The sequence below is a fragment of the Neovison vison genome, chromosome 12, assembly GCF_020171115.1.
Source record: "Neovison vison isolate M4711 chromosome 12, ASM_NN_V1, whole genome shotgun sequence".
Classification (NCBI taxonomy): Eukaryota; Metazoa; Chordata; class Mammalia; order Carnivora; family Mustelidae; genus Neogale; species Neogale vison.
In genome coordinates this window covers 50,728,187-50,743,744 of record NC_058102.1, presented here as the reverse complement: position 1 = coordinate 50,743,744, position 15,558 = coordinate 50,728,187, and the positions used below count along the sequence as shown (strand labels likewise).

The 15,558-nt window shown below is 42.3% G+C and overlaps 1 protein-coding gene and 1 long non-coding RNA gene across 3 annotated transcripts in view; one reads left to right on the top strand and one right to left on the bottom strand.

Moving 5' to 3' along the window:
- Positions 1-48: 48 nt before the first annotated feature.
- Positions 49-11,319, bottom strand: LOC122892491. 2 transcript variants are annotated; one of them, XR_006381409.1, is made up of 4 exons: positions 11,244-11,319; positions 10,773-10,860; positions 5,681-5,920; positions 49-524 (listed from the first exon to the last, which is right to left on the bottom strand). It is a non-coding gene; the product is annotated as an uncharacterized LOC122892491 (long non-coding RNA). The 2 variants fall into 2 exon arrangements; XR_006381410.1 differs by lacking the exon at positions 11,244-11,319 and having other exon boundaries at positions 10,773-10,952.
- The window catches only part of IRAK3 (interleukin 1 receptor associated kinase 3), a 47,167-nt gene continuing 42,855 nt past the window's right edge, over positions 11,247-15,558 (top strand). Inside the window, exon 1 of the mRNA XM_044229089.1 lies at positions 11,247-11,468. Coding sequence (XP_044085024.1) covers positions 11,315-11,468 — 154 coding nt within the window. The 5' untranslated portion in view covers positions 11,247-11,314. The remainder of the gene's footprint in view (positions 11,469-15,558) is intronic.

Sequence of the window (15,558 nt, the reverse complement as noted above, 5' to 3'; positions counted from 1 at the left end):
GGGATCTTGACCTGAGCCAAAGGCAGACGCTTAACGACTGAGCCACCCAGGCACCCTGTGCTAATAATTTTAAATGACATTTTTCCTTCACTTAAGCGACATTAAGTAGCAAGTTAAAAAAAAAAATCATGGTAAATGTGGAGACGGCAAAAGAAATGAGAGCTTTGGGAAGATTATAAATGGCTTCACAGTGTTTTAGTTTGCTAGTACTGCTGTAATAAATTAGCACAAACTGGTGGCTTAAGACAACAGAAATGTCTTCATTTTCAGTTCTGGAGGCCACAAGTCTGAAATGAAGTTGTCAGCGGGGTTAGTTCCTTATGGAGGTTCTCACGGATAATCTGTCCCATGCCTCTCTTCTGGTGTTGGCAGTCCTTGGATTTCCTTGGCTTGTGGTTGCATCACTCCAATCTCTGCCATCATCTTCACCAGGCCTATATTCTGTGTTTCTGTGTCCAAATTTCCCTCTTCTTATAAGGACACCAGTCCTATTCCAGTGTGGCCTCATCTTAGCTCGATTACATCTGCAGAGATTTTACAGGCATACCTCATGTTATCGTACTTCAGTTTTGAAGATACCGTGTTTTTCACAAATGGAAGGTTTATGGCAGCCCTGCATTGAGCAAGTCTATTGGCATTATTTTTCCAATAGCATTTGCTCACTTCTCATGTATCTGTCACATTTGGGTAATTTTCATAATATTTCAAACTTTTTCACTATTATAATGTTTTTTACGGTGATCTGCACAGTGAGTACTACCCTCTGAAAGCTCATATGATGGTTAGCATTTTTTAGCAATATTTTTAAATTAAGAGATATACTTTTTCTCTAGAAATGATGCTATTGAACACTTAATACACTACAGTAGAGGGTAATACAGTATAGTGTAATATAGTATAAACTTTTATATGCTTTGGAGACCAAAAATTTATTTGACTCACTTTATTGTAGTATTTGCTTTATTGCAGTGGTCTGGAATTGAGTCTGCAATGTGTTCCATGTATGCCTATTTTTCCAATTGACGTCATGGTCAAAAAGACATCAGTAGTTAAGCCTTAAATGTATATCATGGGAGCCCACAAGTCAACCTACATCAGAAGTGGTGACTTTTCAATAGGATCTTGAAAGATAATTAGGGGCTCATCAGGTAGGAGATGCTGAAAAAATCCAAACATGAAACAACTAGTTGAAATTGGAAAAGATCCAGACACTCATGAAGGACATTACAGAAGAATAACATTTGGTGATTAATTGTATATAAGCATCAGCAAGCATAATGTCTGACATAGCAGGTGCTCAGTAAATTCTAATTATATCAATCGATCAATCAGTGGAACAAAAGTACAGAGTTCTTTTGGCTCCTGTGACCAGACAAAAAGAAGCTGATTTTCTAGGAAATGATCAGATTGGGGCATGCTGAATTGAGATGAAAGAAAGAAATCAAAATGCAATTGTTCAGTAAACATTGGAGGCGGGAGTGAGAAGAAGCCTACAGGGCAGTTTAGGGCTAAGGACACATATATGAGAGTGGCCCACATAGAGATATAGATATAGAGTGAGATTATATGAAATCTTCAAGACCTGGAATAAAAAGATCAATAGAATTCAGCCTATGGGTGCACAGTACAAGCCAAAGGAAGAGTTAGTTGGGAAAACAGAAGAAACAATCAGTAACGTAGGTGGAAAACACTGAGTATTGTCTGAAGAGACCAAAAAAAAAAGACCAAAATTCACAAAAGATGGTGTGATGAGGGCCTAATGCTGTGAAACTGTCAGAATAAGCCCTGAAGAAAGACCATTTGATCAGAAGTTACTAATAGTTTTAGATCCAAATATGCTGGATACTTTCATATACAGACATATTACCTTCATTATCAAGGCACCAGATTGGATATCCAAGCTTTTGTTTTTCTTTCAAAAAAACGAATGAATAATGAAACAAATTCAGTACAGAACAAGAGGAACCATGACCACTATGAAAGGCCAGAAGATACAGATAACAAGTATTGTTAGAACGGGTACTATGAAACCCAATGATGTGACATTACTTCTTGAACTTCTGTGCAGAGGGTTTGTTATGGACTGAATGTGTGGCCCCATTTATATGTTGAAGCCCTAACTCCCCCTCTGGCCGAATCTGAAAAGGGACTTGTAAGGAGTAAAGTAAGGTTAAGTGAGGTTATAAAGGTAGGCCCTGATCAGATGGAATCAGTATCCTTATAAGAAGAGACACCAGAGGGGTGCCTGGGTGGCTCAGTGGGTTAAGCCGCTGCCTTCGGCTCAGGTCATGATCTCGGGGTACTGGGATCGAGTCCCGCATCGGGCTTTCTGCTCAGCAGGGAGCCTGCTTCCCTCTATCTCTCTCTCTGCCTGCCTCTCTGCCTACTTGTGATCTCTGTCTGTCAAATAAATAAATAAAATCTTTTAAAAAAAAAAAAGAAGAAGAAGAAGAAGAAGAGACACCAGAATCCTGGTGTGCTCTCTCTCTCGCTCATTCTCTTTTTGAATGTGTGTGCGTGTGTGTGTGTGTGTGTGTGTGCGTGCGCGCACACACACGCGCACCCAGAAAAGGCCATCTACAAGCCAGAAGGAAAGCTTTTACCAGAAACTGAACCTTGTGGACACCTTGATCTTGGGATTTGTAGCCTCCAGCACTGTGAAAAAATAAATTTCTCTTACTGAAACCATGCAAACTGTGGTATTTTTTTTTTAAGATTTTATTGATTTATTTGAGAGAGAGACAGTGAGAGAGAACATGAGAGGCGAGAACGTCAGAGGGAGAACGTCAGAGGGAGAAGCAGACTCCCCATGGAGCTGGGAGCCCGATGTGGGACTCGATCCCGGGACTCCAGGACCGTGACCTGAGCCGAAGGCAGTTGCTCAACCAACTGAGCCACCCAGGTGCCCAATCTGTGGTATTTTTAATGCCAGCCTGAACAAACTAATACAGGATTTATTTGGGGGGATTTACTAAATAACAAGGAAAAGAAAGCCAAATCCTTGAGAGGGAAAAAGGCACACGATTTGTGCTGATAACTTGACAAGGAAATTTGGAAATCCTGAATGAGATTTTGTGTGTGTGTTTCTCCAACAAACATTGCATCCAGAGTTCACATAGCCCGCAGCAGTTTTGCTATCTGTAAAATGCAGTACTTGGATTAATATCCCTAAGCCATTTTCCATTATTAAATTGCAAATAGTCTGAGTAGAGTCTTGACTCCAAAAGAAAAAATTTGTGCCATAATCTCAGATTTATGTCACATGTTTGGGGTACTTCTAGAGATAAATAAATGATTGTGTCAAAAATAGAACTTTAGGGGCGCCTGGGTGGCTCAGTGGGTTAAAGCCTCTGCCTTCGGCTCAGGTCATGATCCCAGGGTCCTGGGATCGAGCCTCGCATCGGGCTCTCTGCTCAGCAAGGAGCCTGCTTCCGCCTCTCTCTCTGCCTGCTTCTCTGCCTACTTGTGATCTCTGTCTGTCAAATAAATAAATAAAATCTTTAAAAAAAATATAGAACTTTAGCTAATATTGAAATTATCGTGAAAAGCCCTTGACTGAAATCTCTTAAATTAAAAAATCAGATTTTAGAAGTTAGTGGTGACTGGGCAAAAGTTATTATAGCAACACACTCTAGGGTGAAAAATACTTTGAAAATGATTTAAAAAGAAAATGGTGAAACAGGATGAAGCATGAAAATGTTGAAAGAAATTATTTTCTATAGTTGAGGGTTTTCTAGTTGAGACAATACACGTTAACTTTAGAAAGTGTGGAAAACACAAAGTAAGAAAATAAAATCACCAGTTAACATTCCATCAACCCTAAAAGGGTAATTGTTAAAATCATAGTATAGATCATGTTATAAAATAATAGGGTTTTTTTTTTAAGGATTTTTTTTAAAAGATTTTATTTATTTATTTGACAGACAGAGATCACATGTAGGCAGAGAGAGAGAGACGAGGAAGCAGGCTCCCTGCTGAACAGAGAGCCCAATGCGGGGCTGGATCCCAGGACCCCGGGATCATGACCTGAGCCGAAGACAGAGGCTTTAACCCACTGAGCCACCCAGGCGCCCCAAAATAATAGGTTTTTAGAACAATGTTTTTGATATCTTTGATGGGGAAAAGTTGAGTTACAAGACAATGGAAGCCTAATGTTCTTTACAAATACACACACATACACACACATCAGTGGTGCCTGTACCTGTGTTCAGTCGGTTAAGCATCTGACTCCTAGTTTTAGCTCAGGTTATGAACTGATGGGTCCCGATCTCATGGTCCCGAGATCACCCAGCGTCAGGATCCATGCTCAGCTGAGAGTCTGTTTGTGACCCTCTCCCTCTGCCCCTTACCCCACTCAAATAAATCTTTAAAAATACACACGCAATAAACTGGAGGAGCAACTATTGCATGTTATTATTATTAGGTCATTTTTCTCTTTTTTAAATCTTTTATTTAAGTTAGATTTAATTAACATATACTTTGTTAATAGTTCAGAGGTAGAATTCAGTGATTCAGCAGTTGCATACAACAGCCAGTGCTCATTACTTCAAGTGCACTCCTTAATGCCCGTCACCCAATTACCCCATCCTCCCATCCACCCCTCCTTCCAGCAACCCTCAGTTTGTTTCCAAGAGTTAAGAGTCTCTTATGGTTTGCCTCCCTGCTTTTGTGTTATTTTATTTTTCTTCCCTTCCCTTACGTCCATCTGCTTTGCTTCTTAAAGTCCACATATGAATGAAATCCTATGGTATTTCTCTTTCTCTTTTTCTGATTGGCTTATTTTGCTTAGCATAAAACCCTTTAGTTCTATCCACGTCATTGCAAATGGCAAGATTTCACATATTTTGATGGCTGAGTAGTATTCCACTATATATATAGAGAGAGATATATCTATCTATATATATCTCACATCTTCTTTATCCATTCATCTGTAGATGGATATCTGGGCTCTTTCCATATTTTAGTTATTGTAGACATTCCTGCTATAAACATTGGGGTACATGTGCCCTTTGAATCACTGTGTTTGTATCATTTTGGTAATTACCCAGTAGTGCAATTGCTGGATCATAGGGTAGCTCTATTTTGAACTTTTTGAGGAAACTCCACACCATTTTCCAGAGTGACTGCACCAGTTTGCATTCCTACCAACAGTATTATTAGGTCATTTTTAAAATAAAGTTGTTTTTTAAAAAATTTATTTATTTGACAAAGAGTGAGAGAGCACAAGCAGGCAGAGCAACAGAGGGAGGAGAAACAGGCTCTGCACTGAGCAGGGAGCCCAATGTGGGGCTCGATCCCAGGACCTTGGGATCATGACCCAAGCCCAAGTCAGTTGCTTAACTAACTGAGCCACTCAGGCGCCCCTTATTAGGTCATTTTAATGAAACTATCCAACTCTTACTTCTTAAAATTACCAAGTAATATGCCCCACAAACATTCTTACCCCATACTGATCTTTACCTCACCCCAAACCCCAGTGCACCTAGGACCTTCTAAAGCCCAGGGATGGGATAAGGCTCAAAGATGGCATAGGCTAGTGATCTTTATTTTGGAAATTATTTCCCAAACAAAAAAAAATCTATATCGCACAGTTGGTTGTCCTTTGAGCATCCATCCTTAGGGATGCTGGGTAAATAGCTTATAGTTTTTCATATACAGGAAGTGCTGTTACCTGACTCACCTGATTTTTTATTTCTTAGGCTTCAATGCCTGTGCTTAGCTGGGACTTTGTCTCTGATAATACCGTGAATCTGTGCCATTATGCCATCTGTGCCCTGGCCTTCAGGGTTCCCTCAGCATCTCCATTGATTGTGATTCTCCAGTGATCATCTCCAGTGATTGTGATCATCTCCAGTGATTCTTTGCAGTTCATTACTCTCTTGCCTCCAGCTGGGATGGAAACTCTTTCTCTTTCTAGCATCTGAAATTTGGGGCGGGGTTAAGAGGGTAAAAAGACAGTGAAAGTGTTTGAGGGTTAACCACAGCCACGTCCTTGCCAGAAGCATGTATGTTAGAAGTGGGTGCATGGATTGCCGGGCTGGTCTGGTTCTGCATGGATTTTTCAGTGCAGTCTCACGCGCCTCTAGAACTTCATACTGCTTCCATCCATGCTGCCAGGACCATTCCCTACTAACACTTATTTTTTTCAAGACACCCAGTTGTCTCTACAATGTAGTTTCCATACCCATCTGACATTCCAGAGATAGAACTGTATAGATCTGAACTCCAGTTTTGGACAGAGGTTAGTTTCTTTCCCATTCTCTTACAGGCCATCAACAAACCAAGAACTATCACCACATGTCTGTTTGGTGTATCCATTAGGATGCATTTGTTTGTGAATTACAAGATTCCCAGTTTAAAAACCGACTTACTAAGGAATTTGTGTGATATAATTTTAAGTCCAGAAGCAGGACATTCTCTAGGCACAGAACAAAAGAGCTGCTTAATGCCATTATGAAGGATCTGGTTTTCTCCCTCATGAGACCATCCCCAGGGCTCACTTCATTCTAGTATCTATATCCATGTGGCTACAAAATGGTTCCAGAGATGACCAAAGTTGCTGCACATTCCTATTCAGATTCGGAGAGAAGGAGAAATCTCAATGATATTTGGTCCCCCAAGCCATATATTATTGCCAGTTCAGTCATATGCCAGCCTGACTCTCAGTGCATGGACCACTGCAGTTTTAAATATGGAGGTCAGGGTAGACTGTAGCAAGATGGGAAGAGCATCCCAGGCAAGGGAACAGCAAGTGCAAAGGCTTTAATGTGGGACTCTGCCTGGTGTGTTCAAGGACCAGCAAGGAGGCAGTGTGGTTATGCAGGATGAACAAGGAAACAAGATCAGAGGGTTAACAGCGGAGTGGGAGAGGGAGAGGGAGAGTGAATGCACATTGGATAAAGAGTTTGACTTTCATTCTGACTGAAATTAGAAGCCATTGTTGGCTTCTAAACAGATGAGAGACATAATCAGATTTGATTTAAAAGGATGAATCTGCATGCAGTGTTGAGGAAAGTCTATAGGAAGCAACAGTGGAAGCTGCTTTAGTTCTAAGATAACTGTAGCAAAGCAGGCAAGATACGATGATGGCTCAAACCAGGGTGGCAGTAGCGGAGATGGAGAAAAGTATGGTTTTAAATATATTTTGAAGAGTCAACAGGGTTTGGTGGTGGACTGAACATGGGCTGGGAAAAAAAAATAGAGGAGCCTAGAATGACTCTAGATTTTGGTTCAAGCAACTGGAAGCAAGAGTGACTTGGATGGGGAAGAATGTGGAAGAGCAGGTTCAGGAGGCATGATCAAAGGTTCACTTTTGGGGATAAGTGTGAAGGTGAAGGGAGATGTCTGAGCTAACCATATGCATTTGGCAGTCCTTGTGTGGATGGTATTTAAAGCCTTGAAACTGGTTGAGATCATCAAGGGAGTGGGTGTACATAGAGAGAACTATGAACTGAACCCTGAGGCACTCCAGCATTAAGTTAAGGGAGAAGAGAAAGGACAGCAAGGGAGGGTGACCAGTGCAATAAGTTAAAATGTAAGACAATTTGGAAGACAAAGTGTCACAGAAGGAGGGGGGTGATCACCTGTGTGTCAAAAACTACTGAGAGGTCAAATAAGATGAGACCTAAAAACTGTTATATTCAGCAATGATGTGGACATAGATGACCCTGACAGCAGTTTCAGTGGAGTAAAGTAGGAGGGGTGGCTCTAGAGTTGGCTTAAGAGAAGATAACAGAAGAAAAGTTGGGAGACAGTGAGAATATTCAACCCTTTACTATGGAAAGGATCACAGAAATGGAGAGGGGGTAATAATTATGGCATCAAAGTAGGGGAAATGGCATCAAATAGTTTTATGGTTTGTTTTAAGGTGGGAAAAATAACATTGTATTTGTATGCCAATAGAATTGATACGGTGAAGAGTGAGAAATTAACGACATAGCTGAAACTGAAAAACACTGCCCTTGATGTCTTTGAGGAAGAGGCAGGAAGGAGATCAGATCTAGTGCAGAGGTAAAGGGATTAGATTCACATAGGAACCTACATAATCTACCTATAGAAAAGGAGGGAGGCATGTATGTCTGTTCAGATACTGGTAGGTAGAAGATGTGATGCTGAGATTCTGTGGAAGGTTTTTAATTTTTTTTCTGATATATCAGTACTCTTAATAAATATTCTCAAGATCATCAGCTGAGCCCAAGGATGGAGGAGAGGGTAATGGGCGTTGAGAAAAGAGAAGGCATAAAACAGTTGTCAAGGGGATCAGCAGGGTAAATGTACTAAAGGCACATAGTGTGACAGCCCGGTAGCATAAAGGACCCATTTGAAAGTCATGGTTTTGATTTTAAATTAAGTCCAATCAACGGATTTTTTTTTAAAGATTTTATTTATTTATTTGACAGAGAGAGATCACAAGTAGGCAGAGAGGCAGGCAGAGAGAGAGAGGAGGAAGCAGGCTCCCTGCTGAGCAGAGAGCCCGATGCGGGACTCAATCCCAGGACCCTGAGATCATGACCCGAGCCGAAGGCAGCGGCTTAACCCACTGAGCCACCCAGGCGCCCCAATCAACGGATTTTTAATTCCCCACCCCACTCCCAGCTACATTCTGGTACACAGGTGTGCAGCCTAATATTACAAACTTGTATCTAATCAGGATGGTAGATTTAAGAGAGCTCAACAAAGCCAGAGGGATTATAAAAATTGAGTGTGGACTTTATGGATAAAGAGAAAAGCAAGGGCATCAAGAGGGCAGAGCCAGAGGAGAGGTAGCAAGATTTTGGAATTGGTATCCTGGTAAGGGGGAAGGATTGTTGGGGTCAGAGTACTAGAATGAATGCACTAAAAGGACAGGAGGTGTGGTCACAGAGTGGATTCATGAAACAGAAATTACAGAAGGGGTGGTCATTGATAACGACAAGATCTAGGGAATTATCATGGGAATGACTGGCTAAAATAGGGTGGAAGATAGGATTACTGGAGGAGAGGAGAGCCAAAGAACTGGGAGAACGGGTACTGGAAAGATCATCATTTGCCCAACAAATATTTCAAATCACCAAAGATTAAGATAGGATTAGTATTGGAGAGGACTGCAGGGAGCAGGAGCTATATAGCCTAAAACGGAGAGGGCAGAATTAAGGTGGAGGAGAGCAGTGGATGACAGCAACAGCGAAGCCGTGAGTGATACAACCTGATGATTTAAAATTCAAAAGTCAAAGGAAGTTTTAAGGAATAGGGAGGGAGCATGGTATGAAGCCGTGAGTGATACAACCTGATGATTTAAAATTCAAAAGTCAAAGGAAGTTTTAAGGAATAGGGAGGGAGCATGGTCTGATACTAGCTGCCAACACTAAAAATACAAGAATTTTCGCATAATCCATATAGATTTCACATAATCTGACTTTCACATAAAATTCTTGCTTCTCTTTAAGTCAGAAGATCTGGAAAAGCAGGCCATGTTGACTGCTTCACTCAGCGACCGTGATTCGCTGGATCACGGTCCAGCGACTGGTTCCTCTTCGTGGGAGAGGTTAAGTTTGGATCCCCTGTTCTACCAGTTCACCAACTCAATGGCTGTCAAATACTTGGACCCTGCCTCTCTTGCTCAGTTTACTCAGGTAGTCCCTTTGAGAGGTATAGGGCTTCTTAAGCGTGTTCAGATAGACAATAAAAGTTTAGCTATTTAAACAAAGGGATATAGAAACCTTTGCCCAGAAAGTATTGTATTTATCAATTTTCAAGTGTACTTTGTTGTATACTCTACCTGAGAACGACCTGGGACTTCAGAGAGGGGTATGGGTACGAAATGATAATGTAGCATCAATGTTGGTCTCTAGGGGGCACCATTGCCAAAGAGTACAAATCTGAAAGCTTTCAAATAGGGTTGCTATTTTTCAGTTGATGACAATGGTCCACTCTACAGTCATTAAGTTTGGGATTTTTTTTCTCACCACTTTCAAAGCATCTCCTCTTTTCACCAGTAATATTTGTATCATGCCTGTGATGGGCTATTACAGCACACACGATAGAATATTTTAAAAACAATAGTCAATTTTACTTAAACTCCATGTTGGAAGCAAACGACTCCGTCAAACACTTTGAAGAAAGAAAAAGTAGTGGAACAATGTTTTATCAAGGGGCGCCTGGGTGGCTCAGTGGGTTAAGCCTCTGCCTTCAGCTCAGGTCATGATCCCAGAGTCCTGGGATCAAGCCCCGCATGGGGCTCTCTGCTCAGCAGGGAGCCTGCTTCCCCATCTCTTTCTCTGCCTGCCTCTCTGCCTACTTGTGATCTGTCAAATAAATAAATAAAATCTTAAAAAAAAAAAAAAAAGAAAGAAAGAAAGAAAAGAAAAGAAAAAGAAAGGCCAGGGAGGGGGGGCCTGGGTGGCTCAGTCGTTAACCCTCTGCTTTCAGCTCAGGTCATGATTCCGGGGTCCTGGGGTGGCCTTCTCAGCGGGGTGCCTGCTTCTCCCTCCCCCACTCCCCCTGCTTGTGTTTTTTCTTCTCTCTCTGTCAAATAAATAAATAAAATCTTAAAAAGAAAGGAAGGAAAAAAGAAAGGCCAGGGAGAAAAGGATTTAGTAAAACCAAGTAGCAATGTGGAGAATGGGCAGCCTCATTAAGAAAATGAATACAATTTTCTTCTGCTTTGTTCTCTTTTTTGTTTTCCTGTTGTTGTTGCTGTTTTGTTGTTGTTTTGTCTTTCCCAACATTAACTTCATATATGCACATTTATCTGTTCAACTTCAGTAAAAGCTGGGAGGAAGAATGTGCCAAACCTTTTGAATGGTTGTCTTCAGCTAAGTGTTTTCTTCCTTCAGTTTTTCTGGGTTTTCCAAGTGTTCCTCAATAAACATGTGTTGCTTCCTGGCGGGGTAAATAAAAATGCATTTTTCAAAGAAGTCGTGGCAGGTCTCTGTCCATCCCGCCAGGAGCCGGCCCATGCAGTGTATAATAGACCCCCCCCCCCGCCCCCGTGAGTTCTGCCCTCCGGGTCTTTCCCCAGCTCTCGCTCTCGACTCTGTCTCTCCCGTCGCGCCCCAAACCCAGAGCAACGAAAGGGCTGGCCAAAACTTAGAGCCTGTGACAAGGGCCACGCCGAGGCAGGGAGACCCCGCGGCCGCCCTCCCGGGCATCGCTGCCGGGCAGCGCTGTGCGTCATGTGGGGCCCGCCCCTTGCGGGGCTCGGCAAGTTCTGCCGCCTTGGCCGCCGCCGGGGAAGCAGGATTTCCGCGGTTGTGTAATCGCACCTCCCGGGCGCCGAGAGGCCTGGGCTCCGCATCCGTCCTCCGACCGGCCCCTCGTCTCCGGCGGCCGAGCCATGGCATGGACGGCGGCGGCGGCGGCGAGGAGCTGCGGGGCTCGCGGCGCGCTCACGGCGCACACGCTCCTGTTCGACCTGCCGCCAACGCTGCTGGGCGAGCTCTGCGCGGTGCTGGACAGCTGCGACGGCGCGCTGGGCTGGCGCGGCCTCGGTGAGTGCGGCCCTCGGGGGCTGCGGCGTGCCGCAGGCGGGGGCGGGGGGGGGGGGGGGCGGTGCGCTGCGTCGCGACGCGCATGCTCAGTCCGACCTGCTTCTCTTTCAAAGACGTTTTGGGTCCCTCGGTGGGATTAAGCGGCAGCTACCCTCCTGAAACCATCCCATGTTTATCAACTGTTCCCGCCTTGCTTGAAGGTTCAGAATATTTTAAGTTAAATCGCCCATGTGATGCCTTCTTATGGCAAAATTACCCTAGAATATAATTTTCATACTAAAACATTTATCCCTTTAAATTTATTCTTTGCTGTTTTCAGGGCACTTGCAAGTGCCCTTCTTAATTAAATTCTAGGTGAAATGGTAACGTAAAATACTATTTGTCATCAATGTGGCTCCCAGTTTTCTTACTATTTCTTGCTTAGTTATCACAGCCTGTGGCATGAAGGTTTATGCTAGATGATGTCTTTTTATATCCATGTGGAAAGTTGGCTTTACAACCATTCTATGCAGTCATTGGGAAGTTGAGCAACTGCCTTTTGGAAGTCTTGAGTGTGATCACTGGAAATAATTCAGGGAAAAAAATCTTTGTTTTATTAAGTACAGGCACTTTTGTTAGATTTGATCTTCCATGGTGACACATTTAATGTTAGTTGAAAATAAGCACAGTCATGTCAAAACAACTTAGCCTTTATTCTCTGAAACACCTTTTTTTTTTTTTTTAAAGCAAGACTAGCAAAAGACCTATGAGAAAAAAAAAGTTTTGTTAATGAACAGTATGGTCACACTTTGTGGAATGTGGCCGTGGGCTTCTAGGTATATTTAAGAAGCAAAACAAGATCATAGGGAAAGGGAAAAAAATAAGACGGAATCAGGGAGGGAGACAAACCATAAGAGACTCTTAATCATAGGAAATAAACGGGGTTGCTGGGGGAGGGGGGAGGAAGTTGGGGGGATGGGGCAACTGGGTGATAACACATTAAGGAGGGAACGTGATGTTATGAACACTGGGTATTATATAAGACTGATGATCACTGACCTCTACCTCAGATGCCAACAATACATTCTAAGTTAGTTAATTGAATTTAAATTAAAAAGTGAAAAAAAACCCTAAAACCATTTGTATATTATAAGCTCTGTAATTTTAAAGTATGACTGTTATGTAAAAATATCAAAAAATACTTGACTCTTTGACTTCTGGAAAACATAGAGTATGCATTTGGGGGATAAGATCCTTCCCACACCAGATCTTTTGGAAATGGATGGCATGGACAGTTTTAGGACCCACTGGTTTCCTAGAATGACTACATTTATGAGAGAAGAATGTTTTTTGTTGCAGTCCACAGGTAGTCAGTGGGGCCAGGTAGCTATCATAAATAAGTAAAGCAGGATGAAAACTGAACATGGAAGAGTGTATGTCCCATCCACGAGGGGTGGTTAGTTCTCAGTCCCACATCACTGGTGCTTTTCAGGAAGTCCAGCCCAGTATTGCTGCATTCACTCTCTCTCTCTCTCTCCCTCTCTCTCTCTCTCTCTCTCACCTGCATTCAAATCCAGACATTCACATTTTACATGGGTTGTCTTATAAAGCACTTAACAGTTGCCCTTTGAGGCAGGTGCTATTATCATCACCGATAGATGAGGAAACTGTGGTACACATTCATTAAATGACACTTGCCCAAACTGACACAGCTAAGGAGTATCAGAGCCAGAATTTGAACCATGGCAATTTGGATCACTGCCTGTGCCCTTACCCACAGCCACACTACTCTTCCAGATCATGACTTCCTCAAGTTCACAAGTATTGACTGCTCTGCTCTTTCCGCTATCTCTAAAATAGCCTCTCTAAAGTACAGTCATTTCAGCTGTGAAAGAACAATTCAGTGAGCCATTTCAGACATGCAGCCCCATTTTTCTAGTTGTGGAAATAAGTGAAGACCACCCAAATGAGAACAAGCAGAGGCTATTTATTCAAAGCAAGGGAGTTAGCCACCATCACTTGCATTTGACAGAGACCCAAAGGCAAGCAAGGAGTGGAAAAGCTTTGTGGTAGAAAAAAGAGAAGGCTTCAGGTCTTCCACTATTGGAGGAGTTGACATGGAGAAGCTATGGACAGGCTAATTAGCAGAATTGTTTAGGGTGTATATTTGGCTCTTTCAAGATGGTCCTGAATTGGAAGCAGGGGCGAAAATCAGGGAAGCTGACAGTTGTTAATTGAATCGTAACATTTGGGGCTGATTGCTACAGAGATTATGGTTTGGCTTCTTGGACTAGCTGCTACAGATGCTAACATGACTTCTCACACTAGTTACTGTGTATCGTAGATTGGCATTCTGGACTGGGTAACGCATGTTGTGAGTCACCATTCTATTTTTGTATAGTGTCTGGCCATTGTTCCTTTGTATATTCTTTCATAGGGGAAGAATCTGAAATGCCTATTCCTTGATTCTCTAGCTATAATTTACTGTGCACATAGCTAGACTACGTAGCTCTGAAAGGAGACCTAGTACAGAGCAGCTGCTTCATGAATTATTGGCTCAGCCAGAAGGGAAGCCTGACTCAACTCAGGGTGGTTGAGGGCACTGCCCATGTTAAATAGATGCTGAGTTTCCCTGTTGGCATGGGGAAAGGAGAAAGACGGGAAGAGGTAGAGGGAGGGAAAACTTGACCTTAGAGGGTGAAGGCGAGAGTGCTAGAAGACTGAATCAGGGACACAGTCCCTTTTATGCTCAGGACAGCAGAGAGCCTGAAGATACAGAGTGTCCAAAATTCCATGTAGAAAACAATGCAGTGTAATAGTTAAGACTGTCTCAAGCTGATCATGATGCTTGATGATGGTGAATATCAGATGACATTTACAAAGGCAGCTCTGCCATAGATCATATGGCAGTTTGGTTGTTCACAAACCGGAATTATCTGTGTGATCTTTTAAAGATACAAATGCCAGAGTTCCTGGGTGGCTCAGTCGGTTAAGCATCTGCCTGCAGCTCAGGTCATGATCTCAGAGTCCTGGGATCAAGCCCTGCGTCGGGCTCTCTGCTCAGCATGGAACCTGCCTCTCTCACTCCCTCTGCTTCTCATTCCCACCACCTCCCACTCCAGATCATGCACGCTCTCTTGCTCCCTCTCTATCTCTCTCTCTTAAATAAGTAAATAAGATAGAAATGCTTAGGTCCCACACCCAGAGCTGTTGATTCAGCATTTGCTTTAAGGATCCAGCATCTTTCTGTTTTTTGCAGAGGTGAGTCTGATGCACAGCCTGGCTTGGGAGCCATTGCTCTGGCCAAATTCTCTACTTTAGTAGCATCTTAATATAGCAGTTATTTTACCACACTCTTTCACTTCTCCACTTACTTGTTTTTTATCCTTAAACATATTCTTCATATTCCTCCTCAAGTCCCTTTTGTCACATATGGTTATTAAGAAGAGGAAATCACAAGGTAATACATTCTCTGGTCGATGATGATTTTATGGCTTTGTAATGAAAGGAGGAGCCCAAGCTGAAAATGTTACTGATCTTATACTCCCTTCCAGACGTGGTAATAGAGCCTCTGGTGACAAGTCATTTCATTACATTATCATAGGGTAGTACTTGAATTAAATTGTTTGGAGAAGTGCACACCATGACCTGTTTCAACACTTGTGATACCCTGGGAAAGAAACCCTTTTACAGGTAGTCTGGAATGGGTTGTATTCCGTTTTTTTCCCTCTGAAAAAAAGAAATGAAATTATCATAGAAATTATTATTAATCACTTTAAAGCAAATTAAGTATAAAATCACATTAAATGTGTCCTTGAATATTCAATAAAGAATCAAAATGATAGTCCTAATAATAATAAAAGCTGCCGTCTATTCAGTGCTTGCTCTTTGCCAGACACTCTCTGCTAAGCACTTCATGTGGATTTTGTCATTTGTCACAAAAATTCTGTGAGGTAGGTATTTTTCCTATTTCCACTTCATAGGTAAGGAAACTGACTCTCAGAGAATTTAAGTAACTTAAGTCACGGTCTTGTAAAGTGCAGACTAGGATTCTAACCAGATGGTCAGACTCCAGAGCCTATGTTCTTTAAAAAAAAAAAAAAATTTAGAT